This window comes from Sminthopsis crassicaudata, chromosome 2 (genome assembly GCF_048593235.1).
Source record: "Sminthopsis crassicaudata isolate SCR6 chromosome 2, ASM4859323v1, whole genome shotgun sequence".
Lineage (NCBI taxonomy): Eukaryota > Metazoa > Chordata > Mammalia > Dasyuromorphia > Dasyuridae > Sminthopsis > Sminthopsis crassicaudata.
In genome coordinates this window covers 612,469,944-612,491,131 of record NC_133618.1, presented here as the reverse complement: position 1 = coordinate 612,491,131, position 21,188 = coordinate 612,469,944, and the positions used below count along the sequence as shown (strand labels likewise).

The window sequence follows — 21,188 nt, the reverse complement described above, 5'->3', positions numbered from 1 at the left end:
TAAACTGGGTTCACAAACCCCTAGGGTCTCATAACTGAATGTGGGGGTTGTGAAATTATGATATGTTATAAGTAAATGTTTGATTTGTATACCTATTTTACATACTACATATCTGGGGGTCACATAAAAATTCCTAAGATGAAAAGGGTTTCAAGTGGCAAAGTTTAAGAAACCGTAGTCTAGTCCAATTTCCTTATTTTGTAGCTGAAGAAATTGAGAGTGGTGTAATCTGTACATAGACAACTATAGACAAGATAATCTGAGGAAGGAGAAATGACAAATTGAGGGGCAAAGGGAAAAGGAATAAGGAAAGGTTTCACAGAGGATGTGAAATCTAAGCTAAGTCTTGAAAGAATCAAAGATGAGGAAGAAGTGAGTAAGGTAGTATCGATTTATGCTAGGGATTCTTAATCTTATGACTCCATCAAGTAGTCTGGTGAAGTTTAGGGAACCCTTCTCAGAATAATGAGTTAAAATATATAAAGTAAAATCCATGGGATTACCCAAAAAACCCACATTTATATCAAAATAAATTATAAATTACATATAATAAATTATATATAATATAAATTATATGTAATAAATTCCTATATTAATATTAACAATTTCTATGTATAATAATAAATTCCTGCTTTATGCAAATACAAAGAGGCATGAAATGAAATATTGATTTTAGAAAACAGCTGGTAGTTTCTTTTTGCTTGAAAGCAGAATGCACAAAGAAGTGTACCATGATAAAAAGTTGGAAAGATAAGTAGCATCCAGATTGTGGAAGCATTGGACATCAGGAAGAGGTATTTATACTTCACAGGACCTAGAGGCAATAGAAAACCACTGACAGCTTTAAATTTAGGAGTGACATGGCCCTGTCTTTGATAGATTTGTGCCTCAGGAAGATGCATGTCAATTATATGAAAGATGCGATGAAAAATGAAAAAGAATAAAAACAAAAAGATGACTGAGACTATTGCAGAATTAAATTACTGGATCTAGGTTTGACTCCCAATTGCTATTTTCCACAAGGTCACAAAGATTATAGACATGCACAGTCATCTCTTCAGGTAAGCTGTGTTTTTCTAGCTATATAGATATTTAAGGAATCAGTGAAAGTCTCTCTCAGAAAAAGATTGTGTAGAATTATTTTTTAAAATACTATTTCATTTTTCCAAATATGTACAAAGATAGTTTTCAACATTTACCTTGGCAAAAACTTACGTTCCAATTTTTTTCCATTCCCCTCTCCCCCAAGACAGCAAAGCAATCCAATATGGGTTAAATATGTTCAATTCTTATAAGCACATTTCCATATTCATCATGCTGTACAAGAAAAATCAGATCAAAAGTGGAAAAAACATGAGAAAGAAAGAAAAAGTCTTTAATTATTAATTAATAATATTAATTTGTTTTGGAATTACCTAAAATCTTCACTGAGAGGCAACCCATCCATTTATTAAAACTAGATAGCAACTGAGGCAAAGAATCTCCTTTCACCTGGTCCAAAAAAAAAAAAAAAATCTAAATAAATAAATAAATGAATCTGGGAAGGGAAGACTCTCGGGGTTTCTAGCCAAAGCAGAAATAATTGCTATTTACATTCAATCGGAGTCAATCAGGACCCAAACGATTACCAAATGGGGATTGGCTTAGGACCTATAGGTGGCCAATTAGAATCAGATTAGTTTTGGTTTAAGGACTGATCCTTAAAAAAAAATCTAACCAGTAAACCCCAAGATAATGAGTCCTATTGATGACAGCTTTTTTAAAAGGCCAATGTCTCCCATTTTATCCAGAGCCATTTACAGTTGTCTTGATCTACATCTTGCCACTGGACCCAGATGGCTCTGGAGGGAAAAGTGAGGCTGGTGACCTTACACAGCCTTCCCTCACTCAAATCCAATTCATTTGTATGTCATGGGCCATTTCAAAAACAGATGAGTAACAACTACAAAATCTTCACAAAGAATTCCTAAAAGGTTTTGGTTTTCCTTCTATGATGTTCTTGTTTTTCATTCCCCTTTACTTTAGTTGTGTTATCTCCCCAAGTTTAGGATTTGCAGTGGGAGAAAGAAAGGTATGAAAGCATGAACACATAGAAAGACAATTCTGTACATATCACTCCACCAGAGCCAAACCACTTACCCAAAAAGCAGTCAGGGTTTTCAAAATACACTATTGTCTTAATGATGAACATAGATCGATAGTGACACCCAGAGGCCAAAACAGACTTACTTCCTCTGAAACTGATGTAACAGTATTCAGAGTTACCACGTCCTAAAGAGAATGTAAAGAAATAAAACAATCTTAAAATGCAATTTAAAAATAAATAGAACATCTATTTTTATAAATTAAAAGTTATGTTTTAATAATTTCTAAATAGTATCATCTTATAGCATAAATTTCATTTATGCTGATAGCTCTAAAAGTTAGTCACTCAAAGGTCAAAGATTAATGATCATAGTTTTCTTTTGCAATATGACTAATGTGGAATTATGTTTAAAATTATTGTGTATATATATAACCTATGTCAGATTTCTTGCTGGGAAGGAGAAGTAAGTTTGGCTCTGGTGGAGTGATATATACAGAATTGTCTTTCTATGTGTTCATATTGTATATGAAGCTGCTACAGTATGGAAATCATGTCTTTGAATTATTTTACAGAAGAAAAAGTTAAGGGCAAAGGCATAATAGAAATGAATCAACGGATGGATGGACAGTTGTAAAATCATTTATTTGGCTCTTACACTTTACTAAATTCTGATAATACAAATACAAAACAGAGAAAGTCTCTGTCCTTAGCACCTTACCTTCTAATATGGGGAGATAACACCTATAGGGAACAATGATCAGTGCAGGAAGTTTTGGTCTGTATTGCCACAAAGATGGTAAGTTGAACTATAGGACAACTAAGAATAATGTCCTTTCCAGAAACAAGGTTAATATTAATTTGATTATTGTACTTAGTTGGATGGGTGAACTTGAGGACAAATGATCTAAACAGATTGATGGATAGGATGGAAAACATGACTTGATTTGAGGCTGACTAGAAAGCAAGAAAAGGATCTGGAAAAAATATATATTTCATTCTTCACTCAGTCCATCTTTCTGTTCTCTATCTGGCAATGGATAGTGTTTTTCATCATGAGTTCTCTGGAATTGTGGCTAATCATTTTATTGATCAGATAATAAACTGGTATCATCTCTTTCCCAATTAATCATTATTACAATATTGCTATTATTGTGTAAAATATTCTGGTTCTGTTTCACTCCACTTTGAATCACTTCAGTTAAGGTTTCTCAGGTTTTTCTGAAACCATTTCTTTCATCAGAAAAGTGTAAGTGTGCAGAAAAAGCAATTGATAAAATCCAACATCCATTCCTACTAAAAACGCTTGAGAGTATAGGAATAAATGGACTATTCCTTAAAATAATAAGGAGCATATATTTAAAACCTTCAGTAAACATCATATGTAATGGTGATAAACTAGAACCTTTCCCTGTAAGATCAGGAGTGAAACAAGGTTGCCCACTATCACCATTACTATTCAATATAGTATTAGAAACTCTAGCCTCGGCAATAAGAGCCGAGAAAGAGATTCAAGGAATTAGAGTAGGAAATGAAGAAATCAAATTATCACTTTTCGCAGATGACATGATGGTATACTTAGAGAACCCCAAAGACTCTGCCAAAAAGCTATTAGAAATAATTCAGAATTTTAGCAAAATCACAGGATACAAAATAAATCCACATAAATCCTCAGGATTTTTATACATTACCAACACAATCCAACAGCAAGAGATACAAAGAGAAATTCCATTCAAAATAACAGTCGATAGTATAAAATATTTGGGAATATATCTACCAAAGGAGAGTCAGGAATTATATGAGCAAAATTACAAAACACTTGCCACAAAAATAAAGTCAGATTTAAATAATTGGAAAGACATTCAGTGCTCTTGGATAGGCCGAGCGAATATAATTAAGATGACAATACTCCCCAAACTAATCTATTTATTTAGTGCTATACCAATCAGACTCTCAAGAAACTATTTTAATGACCTAGAAAAAATAACAACAAAATTCATATGGAAGAATAAAAGGTCGAGAATTGCAAGGGAACTAATGAAAAAAAAGTCAGAGGAAGGTGGTCTAAGTGTACCTGATTTAAAGCTATATTATAAAGCAACAGTCACCAAAACCATTTGGTATTGGCTAAGAAATAGACTAGTTGACCAGTGGCATAGGTTAGGTTCACAGGGCAAGATAGTGAATAAAAATAGCAATCTAGTGTTTGACAAACCCAAAGATCCCAAATTTTGGGATAAGAATTCATTATTTGACAAAAACTGCTGGGAAAACTGGAAATTAGTATGGCAGAAACTAGGCATGGACCCACATTTAACACCACAAACTAAGATTAGATCAAAATGGGTCCAAGATTTAGGCATAAAGAAAGAAATCATAAATAAATTGGAGGAACATGGGATGGTTTACCTCTCAGACTTGTGGTGGAGGAAGGAGTTTGTGTCCAAGGGAGAACTAGAGACCATTATTGATCACAAAATAGAACATTTTGATTACACCAAATTAAAAAGTTTCTGCACAAACAAAACTAATGCAAACAAGATTAGAAGGGAAGTAACAAATTGGGAAAACATTTTTACAGTTAAAGGTTCTGATAAAGGCCTCATCTCCAAAATATACAGAGAATTGACTTTAATTTATAAGAAATCAAGCCATTCTCCAATTGATAAATGGTCAAAGGATATGAACAGACAATTTTCAGATGATGAAATTAAAACTATTTCCACTCATATGAAAGAGTGTTCCAAATCACTATTGATCAGAGAAATGCAAATTAAGACAACTCTGAAGGTATCATTACACACCTGTCAGATTGGCTAAGATGACAGGAACAAATAAAGATGAATGTTGGAGGGGCTGTGGGAAAACTGGGACACTGATGCATTGTTGGTGGAGTTGTGAAAGAATCCAACCATTCTGGAGAGCAATCTGGAATTATGCCCAAAAAGTTATCAAAATGTGCATACCCTTTGACCCAGCCATACTACTACTGGGCTTATACCCCAAGGAACTACTAAAGAAGGGAAAGGGACCTGTATGTGCCAAAATGTTTGTGGCAGCCCTTTTCATAGTGGCTAGAAGCTGGAAGATGAATGGGTGTCCATCAATTGGAGAATGGTTGGGTAAACTATGGTATATGAATGTTATGGAATATTATTGTTCTATAAGAAATGACCAACAGGAGAAATACAGAGAGGCTTGGAGAGACTTCCATCAACTGATGCTGAGTGAAAGCAGAACCAGAAGATCATTATACACTTCAACAAGGATACTGTACGAGGATGTATGCTGATGCAAGTGGATTTCTTCAACATAGAGAAGAGCTAATCCAATTCCAATTGATTAATGAAGGACAGAATCAGCTACATCCAGAAAAGGAACACTGGGAAATGAGTGTAAACTGTTATTTTTACCTTCTGAATCCAATTCTTCCTGTGCAACAAAAAATTCGGTTCTACACACATATATTGTATCTAGAATATACTGTAATATATTTAACATATATAAGACTGCTTGCCATCTGGGGGAGGGGGGTTGGGGGAGGAAGGGAAAAAATCTGAATAGAAGTAAGTGCAAGGGATAATGTTGTAAAAAATTACCCATGCATGTGTACTGTCAAAAAAAAGTTATAATTATAAAATAAAATTAAAATTAAAAAAAAAAAGAAAAGTGTAAGTGTGTGTGTGTGTGTGTGTGTGTGTGTGTGTGTGTGTGTGTGTGTGTGTGTATTTTAACTCCCTTTCCAGACTTTTGAGAAAAGCACCTTGGGTAATGAGTCAAGGACAAAAAGAAAAGAAAATCAAAGTAGAACTCAGGTGTATACACTAATACAGAATATCTCATTTAAGGGCATTCAGTGGGAAAGGAATACTTCAGGGAGAAAGATGTACTCCAAAGTCAGGCAAACTATTATCTTGGAGTTTGTTATTAGGAAGAAAAACAAAGTGGTGGTAGACAAAATATTATTTGGAAGGCACAGCTGTATTTACCTTAAAAATATTTTGTCAGTATTTTCCCATAAATATGTTCTATAAGAGGGGCAGCTAGGTGGCGCAGTGGATAGAGCACCAGCCCTGGAGTCAGGAGGACCTGAGTTCAAATGTGGTCTCAGACACTTAACACTTCCTAGCTGTGTGACCCTGGGCAAGTCACTTAACCCCAGCCTCAAAAAAAAAAAAAAAATTTAATATGTTCTATAAGGTTATAGCCTCCTTTAAGGAGAAATCAACATCATGGCTTCAAGCTTATGAGGCCTAATCGCATATCTTCCATGTTTAGATTGTATAAACTATACCTTCCTTTAAGAGGAGACTGTCATGATAGCTTCAAGATCTCTAGGCCCAATCTTAAAACACTTTGGTTACTCAATTATTCTTGAATATTAACCCAAATCTTAATTATATTATATATTATATTATTTTATCTATGTATTATATTTAACATATTGTGGTAAGCATATTTTTTTCTTATTCAAGATTCCTCTAAATGTTACTTGAAATCTTCCTGGGTCAGAGTCTGGTGGATGGATCTATAACTATGTAGTTCCTCCCTTTCTCCAAGCTATAAATGCTTAACTGTTCAATTAAATTAAACTTTCTGACAGACTTAATACCGAGTACCGAGAAAAGTAGGAATATTTTTTCTTCACTAGGTATTAAATAATAGAGACAGGGTTCAAATCAGGTCTTCTGACTTCTAATCCAGGTTATTTTCTACTATGCTATGCCAAAAAAAAATTGTTAGCTAGGACCCAAATATTATTTATAATTAAATCTTTTTTTCTTTCCCCCCCAATTTTGCTTGTCATTTTCCTTAGAAATTATTTCCTTAAGTTCAAATTCAAGTCAGGCTCTACAGAGATACAAAGTAAATCCTTTCATAACTTTAGTAGTTTTATCATAGAGTTGCTTCACTTAGCACATTTATCTTTGGGTGACAGCCAGGACTTCAGTTACCTAAGGTGAGGTGAATGACGTGAAGAATGACCATGATATTGGTTGACAAAAGACAGTGCCGTCCCACCCACCAGCCAACCTTTGGAAGGTTGAGCTCATGAGTTGTAATTCAGCACCTGCCCTTTTCCTTTAGTAAGCCTATAAAGTTCACCATGTTATTTGAACTTCAAATCTTTGGCTAGAACTTATAGTTCTCCATGGGGGCAAACACAAAACTGTTATTGAAATATTTTTGGCTGGGCCTCCTGTGTTCAAAAATCAAGAGACAAAGCTTTACAAAAGAAAGTGACTAATATGTATATGTCAACACAAACATATATTTACTAACAGATTACGCACATTACTAACCTATATACAGTTATATATTAAGATTTATTTCCTTGCTCTGCAGGTGAAAGAATTAATCACCAATCACATTTAATAGGCACTTTCTATTTATCATTTATATAATGACATAAATTAAACATTTCCTGCCCTCAAGGAATCACCATTTAATAGGAGAAAACAAGAGATTCAGTGATTCACCTTTTTTTTTTTTTTTTTCCCTTGGCTAAATTCTTGGCACAGAGGAACTGAAGCTCATTATGGAAGAGTTTGGGGGCTGGTGCATGCATATATACTTGGAAATATAAAGCAGATACATTTTGGGGAGGACTCTGTTCTTTGAGAACTACAGGAACCTCTAAGTATTTATCAAAGAAATTTCAATTATGGAATACTAGGCCTGGAATCAGGAAGTCCAATCCAATTTCAGTTACCCATTTAATCTTTGTCTGCCTGTTTTCTCAGTTGTAAAGTGAGTTATATGTTCATATATCTCACAGCACTTACCTCCTAGGATTGTTGTGAAGATCAAATGAAATAATATCTGCAAAGCATTTAGCACAATATCTAGTATTCTGTTAGTAATAATAATAATTTAATAGCTAACATTTTATAGAACTTACTCTGTATCAGGCATTGCACTAAGCACTTCACAATTATTACCTCATTTTGATCCTTATAATAATGCTGGGAAGTAGGTATTGTTATTAACCTCCTTCTATAGATAAAGAAACTGAGATAGAGGTGAAATGATTTATCCAAGGTCACACAGCTAGTAAATACTTGGAGTTGGATCTGAATTTGAGCCTTTTTCACTGCAGGTCCATACTATCAACCTGTACTAGTCAATTGCTTCAAAAAGATTATATTGAAATACAATCATCAAAAAAATTTTTTTTCGAAATAAATGTATAGACCTCAGGTGAAGAACCCTTGCTCTGGTCCAACCATATCATTTTACTGATGAGGGAATTTAGGTAGATGGAAGCAAAATGATTTGCTTTAAAGTCCCTTCCCTTCACCCCCAACCCCAAGAGGAGAAGGTGAGAAGGGAACATACTCCAGACTCTGGAGACAACTTGTGCAAAGACATGGATTGAATAACATTTGTGAAGAACAGCAAGACCAGCTTTCTTAGATTAAAATGTGCATGAAGGGGAGTCATTTATAAGAGGTATGACTGGAAAGTAAGAACTAAATCTGCTTTAAATGTCAGGGGGTCGGGGCTTGATCTTAAGAGAACTACAAGCCTAGAATGACAATACATCTGTAATTTAAACAATAGACAAATCTTTGGCTTTCCCCAAAGTCAGAAAAGTTGAGTGACTTGTCCAAGGTCATATGGCCAGGCTGAGGCAGGATTCACACCTGGATCTTCTGGTTTCAAATTCACAGCAGTATAGTTGAAAGTATGAGACAGCTTCCTGGATTCAACTTTAATGTTTTATCTGTAATTGTAAAGGGCCAAATAACAAATAATCTTACAACAAGGTGTTAACTCAGTGGAATTGAGATCATGATTCTCTAGTTTACATGTGCTTTGTACTTAGTATAGTTCTACTAGTTGACACCTATTCTACAAGATTGACACTTATGATGATGTACTTACAATAAGAGTTTAAGAGATTTGGGAAGGAAGACACAAGTGGAGATAGACATCTTCCTTCCCAGAACTCTATAGCTCTTATGTACTCTAACAACATCATCATAGGTGTCAATCTTGTAGAATAGATGTCAATTTGTAGAACTATACAAAGTACTAAGTACATGTAAACTAGAGACTCAATTCCACTGAGTTAACACTTTGTTGTAAGATTACTTGTTTCAAGTACACTTGGCCCTCTTCATGTAATATGGATGTATCATCTGTGAGAAACCTATAGTACAACAGAATTTTAATGTAGTAAAGCACTTTAAAATATACTTTATTATTATGAGAGAAGGGGCATTTAGGTATGGTAGTGCAGGATTTCTTAAACTTTTTCCACTGGTGACCTCTCCTCACCCAAGAAATTTTTACATAACCTTGAGTTATATAGATATGTAACATAGATATATAATTGAAAACTTTTACTGATAATAAATTACAAAGACATTTATTTTAAAACAATTCTTTGGTAATCTTATTTATTAAAGATGAAAGCAAATTTGCATGCTAATGAGATGGATATACTTGTTTATTTTTACATAAAGAATTAAATCTTGGCAGAATATTTGATGCCTTTTACTGTAGCCAAATTTTTCTAAGACCCCCAATTCAGATATGTGATACCATTTAGGGTTGTGACTCATGATTTAAGAAGCTTTGGTGTAGTAGATTAAACTTTGGCCTCAAAGTTCAGATTCTGCCTCAGACAAATACTAGCTGTGTATCCTTGGGCAAATCAACTTAAATTCAGTCTGCTTCATTTTCTTCATCTATAAAATGTGAATAAGAATAGCACCAACTTTGCAGGGTTGCTGTGCGACTTGGATGAACTACTATATGTAAAATGATTTGTAAAAATTAAAGCATTCATAAATATTACAGGTTACTAGTAGTTATTAAGAGATGTCAGAGAATGGCAAAAACCAAAAATTTCCTTAATCTTTAGGATCTTTGTGTTGGGGGGAGATGTAGAAAGAATGTTGGATTTGGAGCATAAGGATCTAAATTCCTTAATCTCTCTGAGCTTCTAATTCTCCATCTGTTAAATGAAAGGGTTGGACAAACTCACTTCTAAGGTTTCTTTCAGTTACATATGTTAAGATCCTTGGAACTCTTCCAAAGAATAAAAACACTACTGAAAGAAAACCAATGTATCTGAAGTCAGATGACCTAGATCTGAATCTTGGCTCAGCCAATTACCGTATGATTTATTTTTGTGTGTAAGGTTAGCATCTATAAAATGGGGTGGAATAAGATGACCTCTAAATTTTCTTATTTCCCATTATCCTTCTAGAAACCCTTCCAGAGAAGTTTCCTGATTTAGAAAACTGAGTTTAAAGACTGCTTCAGGCACTTACAAACTTTAGACCCTGAATAAGTCACAACTTCCATCAGCCACAGGTTCCTTATCTGGAAAATAGGAATAATAATAGCATTGTCCTCTCAGATAGATAAGAGGAGCTAGTGAAATAGGGTATTCAAAGTGTACAGTGCTGGAGGGAATGTAGGCAAATGGGCACCTTAATGTCCTAGTAGTGGAGCTGTGAATTAGTCTAGTTATTCTGGAAAGCAATTTGGAATCATGACTAAAAAGCGATTAAATTACGAATCCTCTTGGACCTATCCATGCTATTAGTTCTGTATCTTCCAAAGAGAGCAAAGAAAGAAGGGAACCATATATGTATACAAATATTTATAGCTGCTCTTAATTGGTGGCAAAGAATTGTTAACTGAGAGAATGCCCATCAAATTGAGAATATGGTTAAATATATTTTAGTGTATGTGTGGAATGGAATACTATTATTGTGTTGTCAGTGTGATGGGGGACACTTGAGAGAACTTGGGAAGACACATGCATTGAGACAGAGTGGGAGAACAATTCATTTAATAAAAAGAACATTGTAATCACAAACCACTTTGAAAGACTTGGGATTTCCCAATGAAGCAGGAGGGGCTGAGACTCTGAAAGGGATCACAGATCAAAAGGAAATACAGTTTCTTAAAGAGACCACAACTTATAGTAAAGGAAACAATTCTCTCCTGCTTCATCATCAATACAAAAAACCAATCAAAATTCCAGGGCACTCAAATTGAAACATACAACCCACCTACTGGTAGAGATGCATACTTTTTTTTTTTTTGCTCAGTATTTTATTTTTCAAGTTACATGTAATGATAGTTTTCAATATTCATTTTTTTTTTGATAAGATTTGCCTTCTCCTTGCCTCCCTTACTCCAAAACTTTTCTGAGATTGTTCAAACTTGAGCAAAAATATCCTGAGATAATCGGATGTTCCTTCTCTGCCCAGTTCTTTTTTTCTCCTTCCTTTCCCTTCTCTACATAAACCCCAGCCTCATTCTGGTGGGTAGACTCTCCATTAAAGAGGCCCTAAGATTGCATCATCACTTGCCCCAAATAAATGCCCAAATAATTTCTCATGCTTGATTTGGAGACGGTTTTAACCTGAATTCTTTCAGAGGCAACACCGAAAACCAAGTCCAGGTATCCCAAAATCTTTGGCGTACACCAGTGATAATCCACTCCCGTATCTTTACCAAGAAAACCCCAATTGGGATCAGAAAGAGTCAGACACGAAATATTTTAATGTAATCATTTGATTTGTTCAGCTATGCGTATTTGAAACCAGTTTCGTTTTTCCTGCTTTCTCAATGGAGGAGGACTAGGATGAAGAGATAGGAGAGAGGAATGTGAAAATAAATAATGTAATCTGCAAAAAAATCTCAGCTCTGGCAATTACTACCCGTATCACTTAAGGACAGAAGCCACAGCCCTTCTCTGCCTCAGTTTCCTTATTTACAATGTGAAACTTTGGTCAAGGTGTTCTCTAAGGTCCCTTCCAGGTCTAAATGACCTAAGGTCTTTCACTTCCCGGCACAGAAACTTCTTGTGCCGCCGGTATCAGATGGGAAGACAGTCGCTGTCGCCTATTGACAAAGATGCAAGAAGGAAGGATCCGGGGAGGCAACGTGCCCACTGTAGCAGGGCCCCCACAGGACTAAGGGCTGAGCCCCGAGCTACTTAGCCCTTTTATTAGACCTGTATTTTACAATTTGGCCCTGGCGCCGTCTCCCAGCAGCTGTTCCCGGGCAGGGGTGGGAATGCCACACGCCCTCAGGGACTCCTCTCAAAGGTCAAGCATGCCTTCAGAGGAGCTGCCCAAGCAAGGATCGTTCGGTCCCGAGATTCTAGCTCTGCCCTTTTACGTTCGTCCTCCCTCCATCCGACTATGCCGTCATCGTCGCCGAGAATGACGTTACCAGCCATAGGAGAATCTTCCTGCCACTCGAACATTAGCTCCCGCTCACACCTAAGCCGGCTCCCTGTTCCCCCTCCTTTCCCGGCTTCCGCGTAATTTGCCGCGATCGGGTTGGCCCAGGTATTTGGCCTTCCTCAGCGAGACACCCCGTGAGTGGCTGAGTGAAGGCGCGAGTTTCCGCCTCCCTTCTATCATTGGACCGTGGTTAGCACTGCCCAGACCCAATGGCTGACCGTGAGAGTCTCCTCCCCGCGCGACCATCTGTGCAGCGTCTTGGGCGTGATAGGCTGCTGTCTCCTGTCAAGGACTTCAGGATCGACGCCTTAGGAGCCGGAGCTGGACCCGGAGGAGTGCGCGCCCTTGCTGCAGCCCTTGGCCTCGCCATGCCTTCGTCCATCTTCTCCGATGTGCCCCAGGCTCAGCCGGTCTTAGTCTTCAAGCTCACTGCAGACTTCCGGGAAGACCCAGACCCCCGCAAGGTCAATCTAGGAGTGGGAGGTGAGGATGCTGCGGGGGAAAAGGGGATGGCAGGCCGGGGGGAAGCTTCGTTCATGCGGCGATGCTCTGTGGCTGTCTGCAACCCCGCAGGGCCGGGGTCCAGCCCCCCTGTTTCGAAGGTGGAGAAAGTGAAGCGAGAAGCGGTCCGAGAGGTTTAGGGAGGGAGCCTCATTGAAAGCGAGTGCAGCCCGGCTGACTAGTTCGCCTTTGGGGAGACCTTGGAGAAAGGTCGATGCTCAACCTTGGCTGCTGTGATGTATTCTCCCAACCCTGGCTGGAAGCGCTGTAGTCGTAGGGACATGTTAACATACTCTGACCACGAGGGACGCAGTTTGGCTTAAGCGTCAGCTCTGGATTTGGGAGTCCTTGAAGCTGGCTGTATTGGTTTTTATGACCTTGGGGAAAATCCTCGCTCTCTCGGTTATAGTAGCATAATAATATCCTCTTTTTTTCTCCTTCTCGAACTCGGGAGAGAGAATGCTACGGGAACGACGATTCTGGGAGGCTTGGAGTGGTTTCGATGGGGACGGGGACTGCCTTTTCCGGCGGGACTTCTTTATCACATGAATGCCTCTCCTATGTATTGTTTACTTGTGCCACTCACTTTACTGGATAGAGGCCAAAGACCCCATTCTGTGGTCTGAGAAGCTTTGCAAACTTTGGGCAAGCAGAATGACCTCCCCGAGACTGCGTCTTTGCGTGTTAAAATGAAAAAGTTGGTCTAGATGGTCTCTGAGGAAACCTTATTTTAACGTAATGCGATTTATTTGCTATTTCAGCACCACCACGTGGATGTTTGGGCTTTCATAGATAATTCCATGTTTTGTCTGTCAAAAGATTGCCTAGTAGAGTGAGAAATAACCTGTGGAAGGAACATTAGATTGCGTTAGAGATGTAAGGAAAGAAAAAGGTATGAATTGGAGAAGGGCTGGGAGACGTTTTTCTATTTGTAACCGTCCTGTTTACAAAAGAAATACTGATACCTTAACGGAGGGAGGATCCAAGATGGCCAGGGACAAATGTTTTATCTAGACTAGATTAGAGAAAGTGTTTGTTTGACTTACTTGAAAGGCGTGGAATGGATACTTTAGGCTATTCTTTGCCTAATCCTGTAAAAATAAACATTCTACTGTGGTCTTTTTCTATTTTGGAGAATAATGTTTATCTAAGGAATAGTCTCTTTAAAAAAAAAAAAACTTACAGGAAGTTAGTTGGGTTTTTCTTTATAATACATTAATTTCTTTGATTCTAAAGCTTTAAAACCAAACAAGTTATTTCGGTGTTTTCTGTTGACATGGAATAGATACATTCTGCTTTTTGTTGTCTGCAGCTCTTGGATTGGGGCTGGCTGATAGTGGTGATTATAACTGGTTTTATGGTTAAAAAAAAAAAAAGCCAGTGGAATTAGGCATTATTGTAATGATGTCTTTCTAAGTTCTTATTAGAATACCAGGTAGCTCTCTTCCCAGAGTTTTTAGAAACATTGGGCAGGGAACATTACCATGGGGTCTTCTAGTCTGGAAACTCCTTTTACCATGAAGACCTGCAGCTCTCTTAGAGTTTTTTGGGTGCAACGAAAGGTTTATCAATTTATTTAAGGTCACATAGCCTTGTCAGATGCAAAACTAATTGCAAAAATAGGCTTCTGTCCACTCCAACATTAGGTCTCAGAATCAAAGAATCCTAGGTTCCCCAAACCATCTAGTTTTTTTTTTAAAGCCATTTTGCAGATGAGAAAACTGAGGCCCAGAGAGGTAAAGTGAACTGTTCCCAAAGTCACATTCAATAGTGTTAGAAGGGCATTTTTATTTAGTATGTCATGTGAAGTCTTCAGACTCATTTAAACTTGGTACTAAAACTCCCTATTCACAATTGGTTACATTAGAAGCCTATTTGTGGCATCTTTGTATCATTGCATCTGTGGATTTTTGTTTTTTATTTGTAGGTTGCTACTGTATTCTCCATAGTCGAGAGAATATAAGTTACAATTTTCTTTTATTAAAAGTTACACCTGTGTAAGAAAATTGCTTCTAGGGAAACTCAAAGATGTCGTCCAATTCACTTTACTTCGATTGATTGCATTTTATTGTAAATTTGTCAATTTGATTAATGCACTTAGTTTCTAGAACCCTACTCCCTAGTCTTTGAATTATAAGGATTCTATTTGCATTCCATTTACTACACCTACTAACTTCAGCAAGTAGATAGAACACTCAACCTGAGTCTCCTAATTTGTAATACCAAAATAATACTATACTACTCATTTCATGAATAATAATATTGCTCTGTTAGTTGGGTTTTGGGGGAGTGGGAGAAATACTATGTAAAATCTTAATAGATTGGCAGGTTGGTGGCTAAGTGATATAGTGGATTGAGTGCTGGGCTGAAGTCTGCAAGATTCAACTTCCTAAATCCTATAGCTGTATGACCTTGGGCAAGTGATTTAACCTTGTTTGCCTCAGTTTCCTCATCTGCAAAATGAACTAGAGAAGGAAATTGCAAACCAATCCAGTATCTTTGGCAAAAACAAAAAAACAAAAACACAAATGGAGTCATGAAGAATATGACAGAACTGAAAAAATAAGCAAATATTAACAGCACCATTAAGTGAGTTATTTTAGCCTACTTATTCTCATTCTTGTATTCAAATAGTTTCTTTCTCCAGGTATTTGTTTCTTGCTATGATACTTAACATATCTTTAATTTTAAAAAATCTGATCTGTAAATTTATTGCTATGGGGAATTCCTGATAAGGAAACTCTCCTCTATGTAGTCATGGATTTAGAGCTCTGTTTGGGATTCCTGATGAATAACTTGATGTATCCTAGATCTCACTGCCAGCATGTGTCTGAGGCAGTTTTGAAATCAGGTCATTCAGTTAATAAACAGTTTATTACATTTTAAATGTAAATAATAACATTTTTCCAATTACATGTAGTGACAATTTTTGATATCCCTTTTTATAAGACTTCGAGTTCTGAATTTTTCTTCCTGTTCCCTCTCAATTTCTTCTTACTCTTTCTCTAGACAGCAAGCAATCTGATTTAGGTAATAAATAGGTTTACTAAGTCTACTACTAAGTACTAAGACTACAAAGAAAGGAAAAAGACAGTTCCTGTTCTTAAAGAGCCAGTAGTCTACTGGGGAGGCTACATGCAAACAAGCTATGTTCATGATAAATAGTAGATAATCACACACGAAAAGCACTAGTCTTAAGGGGATCAGGAAAAGCTTGCAGGAGATAAGATTTTTGTTGGGATTTGAAGAAGACCAGAGGTAGCCAGGAGCCAGAGCTGAAGAGGGAGAGCATTCCAGGCACTGACTGGCCAGAAAAAATGCCTGAAGTCTGGTGGTGAAATGTCTTGTTGGAGAAATAACAAGAAAGTTGCTATTGTTATTCCTATAAAGACCCGGCCCACATATATATTTAGATCCAACACTATTATTGGTTCGTTGAGCAACTGAAGAGTATATTTGGGTATAAGGCATAATAAGAAAACCCAGAAAGCTTTTCCTGACCTACCCCGGGGTACTTTTTGTTATAATTTAAATAAGGCAAAATATCACTATGTGACACTAATAGACCTTTGTAATATTGATACATTACTTAATGCTTTACAGAGGAAATGAGCTATATATGCATAATCCCATTTGATCCTTGAGACAATTGAGTGAGACAGGTCTTTTAAATGACTTGACCTTTGTCACATCTAGTAAATGATTTTCAGTTTATTGAAGTTCAGATTTTTTTCCGTTATATAGTGTTCTTTTTAAAAAATAGTTATAAAAATATTTTAAATAAGTTCAGAAACCCCAGATACACACACACACACACACACACACACACACACACACACACACACACACATATATATAGTATTCTTAAAACCCTAATGTTATGAAGTCATTAATATCATGTAAGAATAATTATAAAATTATATAGAATTAATTTTCTGTGTTTTCCCCTTATTTTTTCATTCCACTGTTCTCCCTCCAAAGGGAAATTGGTATAACCAGGAAAGGACTGGGTTGCTGCAGATGTACAAAAGTTTGATGGCACCCTTAATCTAATTCATCCTTTGGACTCTTCTGGTTTTAAAAGGGTGTCTTAGTTTATAAAGTCTTGCTTATTTCTAGAAAAGCAAAAATCTAAGAGACAAATCTACCAGGGGACCAGGAAAACTGACCAGGGATACTCAATTTTACTGGTACAATTGGCTCCTATTAAAACCTTTATTAAGGTCATTAGGCAAAAGACATCAATAATAATGTCAGACCTAAATATGTGTGGGCCAGGGTTTGTGTAGGAGGAAGAGGAAGCAGCAAAGAAAGCATTAAGTCAGTTTTCCTTGGGGAAATTTCTATTCACTCTCAAAAAAATGCAAACATGATTTTTCAAGGATACACTAAACATAGTAAAGGTTATGTAATCATAGAATTTTTAGATTTCTCTATATAGACAATTTTGTATTTTACTCTTTTGAATTCGGCCATGCTACCTACCTTATTCATCATTCTTGGCTCTGAATGAGTTTGGCCTGCTTTCAGAAATGAAATCCACCCCACAAAGATTGAAGACCTGCTATCACCACACAAGAATGTCTTCCCAGCTCTTAGGGAGAGTTCCAAAAATAGAATGAGTGCTAGCAACTTTATTGCAATAATTCCTAATGTAACTACTATAAAGAGAAACACATTATTGAATAAGGTCTGGCATTTTAAAAAATCAGGTATCTTATTTTAAAGTCATGCTTCATAAATTCATCTTTCCTCTTTGATAGGGATACTAGATTGGTAACTAGTCAATTCAATGAATGAATAAAAATGTCTTCATATATGTTACCACATGGCACGTACTAAATACATAAAAATGAGACAGTGCAGACCAACTAAGAAGTGGAGATAGCATTTTGACCTTATTTTGAAGTCAAAGGAATGGTGAGTAGAGTGTATTTCTTTTGATTTCAATTATTTGATTAAATCTACCAAAATAACCTTGTCGATAAGATGATGAAAATTGTTTTGTTGGGTGGTTTCATGGACCAGCTTGGTGTAATGGAAAGGACATTGGACTTATGTTTTAAGTATAGTACTTTGTAAACCATAAAATACTCTAATTATGAACTGCTGTTATTATTTACCTTCCTCAAAAATGTTGATTCATGTTTTGGTGTCAAAAGCAGCTCTGTGGTGGAATACCACAGGACCTTTGGGTCTATTCTTTCCTTTCCTTTTCCTCTCTCATAAGTCAATATATTTACCTTAATCAGTTAGCCAGACTAATTACATTAATCTAATTTAAATAATCAACTACTTAACTGATTAATTAGATAAAATTAGACTAATTTTATTAGTTAGCCAGCTTCAAAGCTAGGACATTTAATGGAATATGGTTTAGAAAAGTTAGAAATAGAACATTCCCTCTGTAAATTTGGGCAATGTTCTACCACCCAGAGACACATACCTAACACTGAGAATATGTATATGTATAAATATCTAAGGAACATGCACAGAAGAGTTTACAGGTCTAGAACACATGGCCAGGCATATATCTGGGGGAGGGAGTCATACACTTATAGAACAAACATGGCACAATCATGGAAAGGCAACTTCCACCTTTCATGCTTCAGGCTTTATTCTTTTCAACATTTTAATCAATAATTTGGATGCTTATAACTGACAGAACTGGAAAGGAGACCTAATTGGATAGATAGTAAAATGATTTAAAGTAGTCCAACAGGCTGAAATTCTGACTTGGGTTGAATTTATTAACATTCAATATGGATAAGTACAAGAGACTTTATTAGGTAATTAAAAAAAAGTCTTTTTTATGTAAATATAGGGTGGGACATACATGAGTATTGAAAAAGATTTGAGAGTTTTATTTGATCAGCTTAAGGTGACTCAGACTATGAAGCATCTACTAGAAAAACTAATGCAATCTTAGGCTCCATTAACAAAAACAGTCCCATTGTCTTCCATGCTGCTTAGTGCCCATTCTGGAGCATTGTGCTCACATTTGGGAGCCATACTTAAAGAGTGATATTGTTAATGCAGAGGAGGTGGAAGTTTGGATCATTAAAGAGGTATCTGAGTAGAGAAGAGGATGGAACACAGAACAACTAGTTTTTACTTATTAGGGTGATCACACAGAAGAGGGTGATGTATATTGCTGTGTATGTAAATTAAGGATAGAAATTATAGAGAGACATTTTCAAATTGCATTTGAAAGAATTTTTTCTTAAAATTACATGGTCTTAACAGTACAATAAGCAACTTCATAGAGCCTTGGGACTAGAAGGAACCTTGTTATTCCACTTTTGTCCAACTCTTCATGACCCTTTTTCTTGGCCAAGATAGAGCGGTTTTCCATTCCTTTCTCAGCTCATTTCACAGATGAACAATTGAGGTAAATGGAGTTAAGTGTCTTGACTAGTATCTTGGAGCAAGTAAGTGCTAAGGCCACATTTGAATTCTGGAAGATGTTTTCCTGACTCCACTGTGATAGCTAACTGCTCAAGGAGGAACCTTAGAGGTTATCTAATTCAACCCCTTCATTTTTACAAATGAGGAAACTGACTTCAAAATTTAAATGATTTATTCAAGGCCACATAAGTAGTAGGTAGTGTGAAAATCTCCTAAATATTAGAGACATCTTGGTGCACTAGAAAGTGTGCTGGACTTGTGGTCAAACATGAGGGATTGGACTAGATGACCTTTGAGATCCCTTCTAGCTCTAGTTCTGTGATCTTTTGACACAATTCTTTCTATCACACTTCACCATTTGAGGTAATGACCTATTTTCTTTAAGGATATAAAAGTAGCAGCTAGAGAACCATTGGTTAGGGATGCTCCAGAAGAAATCCTAGCTCTCATCCAACTTGAAGACACTTTCCTGGATTCTGTAAATCATAAGTGTCACAAACTATTCTGGAAAGTAAAGTAATAAGTATGATTTTGCCCTAAGGTAAAGATAACAAAATAAATGTTGGTCATTAAAATTAACAAATATTCAAAGACCAATATGAGAAAATGCAGCAAGATCATAAATGTTTGTAGAAATGAAGCCTTGGATAACTGAATAATTAATGCTTTTTTGGAGAGTTTATGTCAAAGGGTTTTGTTCATTATTAATTCTTGCAGATGCTAACTGTGTATGTATGGCCAATAATATTGGTTATTCTCCTTCTAAACTGTTTGCTCTGTATTTGTCCACCCCCAGAAGGTAGCAATTCTTTTCTGAAAATTGGAATTGAGGGCTGGTAAGAGCAAGGATAACCAATGGACCTCTTTGTGTTTGGATAATATCCTCACACAAAAAGACTTTTTTTATTACCTAAATAATATCCTCAAAATATCAAGGAAAACTAAGAGGACATGCTGGATCTAGAATTGCACAGGTCTTTTGAGGCTCAAAAGAATTACCCTCATTGCTGAGACTAGGGATCCATCTGAGTATTTGCAGTGTTTGTTAAAACACTGACAATGTCAAAAATCAGGAGCATTACTCAGTACATCTCATGGAAATATAATTAGCTCTCAGTTTTCTTGATCAACTTTTCCATCTAGAGTTTAACAAGAGTACCCAACATTTGAGGACTTGAATGGCAAAATCTGGAAGAAGTCTTTCTCCATCCATCCTTCAGTGGATGAGGAGTTTTTTGATTGTGGTCCCTTCAGCCCTTGAAGGTATCCACAGAAAGCCTACCTACCATTTGCAATGATAATACACTCATTACTAACCATCAATTCATAATCCTGTTGGGTCTGCCTGCCCAAAGACTCATGTCTATTCCCTTTTCTCCATTTATATCCACCCTACTCTAGTTCAGGTCTTTATCACCTCACACCTGGAATATTGAAATATTGAGTGGTATCAAGTCCTGAAATAAATCAAACTCATAAATGGAGGAACCATGTGTTTTTAATTGAGATAGTAGGGTTGGAAGCCTTCAGCCCAAATCTGACTAGGTGGTTGTCTGATCAGAAAACTTAGAAAACAAGATTTTTATACTTTTAGGAGGAAAGCACAGAAGGAGGTCATATTAAATAGTGAGGCCTAATTATGAGACCTCCAGTCTTCCTCAACAATTCCTGACAAGGAAACCCATTTCATTCTGGGTTTTTTTTTTCATCTTCATTGTCTGATTGGTCACCTATAGGTCCCAGGCCAAGCCCCATTTGGTCATTATTTGGGCCTTGATTGACTCAGATTGAATGGAAATAGCAGTCATTTATCCTTTGGCCAGAAACCCTGAGGTTCATCTCCTCCTGGATTTCTTTCTTTATTTAGATTGCTGTAATTATTATTATTTTTTCACTAGGTGAAAGTACAGATTCTTTGCCAATGTTGCTACCTAATTTTAGTCACTGAATGGCTGCGGCCTCAGTCAAACTTGAGA

At 36.5% G+C, this 21,188-nt stretch overlaps 1 protein-coding gene across 2 annotated transcripts in view; it reads left to right on the top strand.

Moving 5' to 3' along the window:
- The first annotated feature begins 12,284 nt into the window (after nt 1-12,284).
- Nucleotides 12,285-21,188, top strand: part of GOT1 (glutamic-oxaloacetic transaminase 1) — a 29,594-nt gene continuing 20,690 nt past the window's right edge. For both annotated transcript variants that reach the window (XM_074296038.1, XM_074296039.1), the window contains exon 1: nt 12,285-12,786. In XM_074296038.1, the coding sequence (XP_074152139.1) occupies nt 12,513-12,786 (274 nt within the window). In that variant the 5' untranslated portion in view covers nt 12,285-12,512. The remainder of the gene's footprint in view (nt 12,787-21,188) is intronic.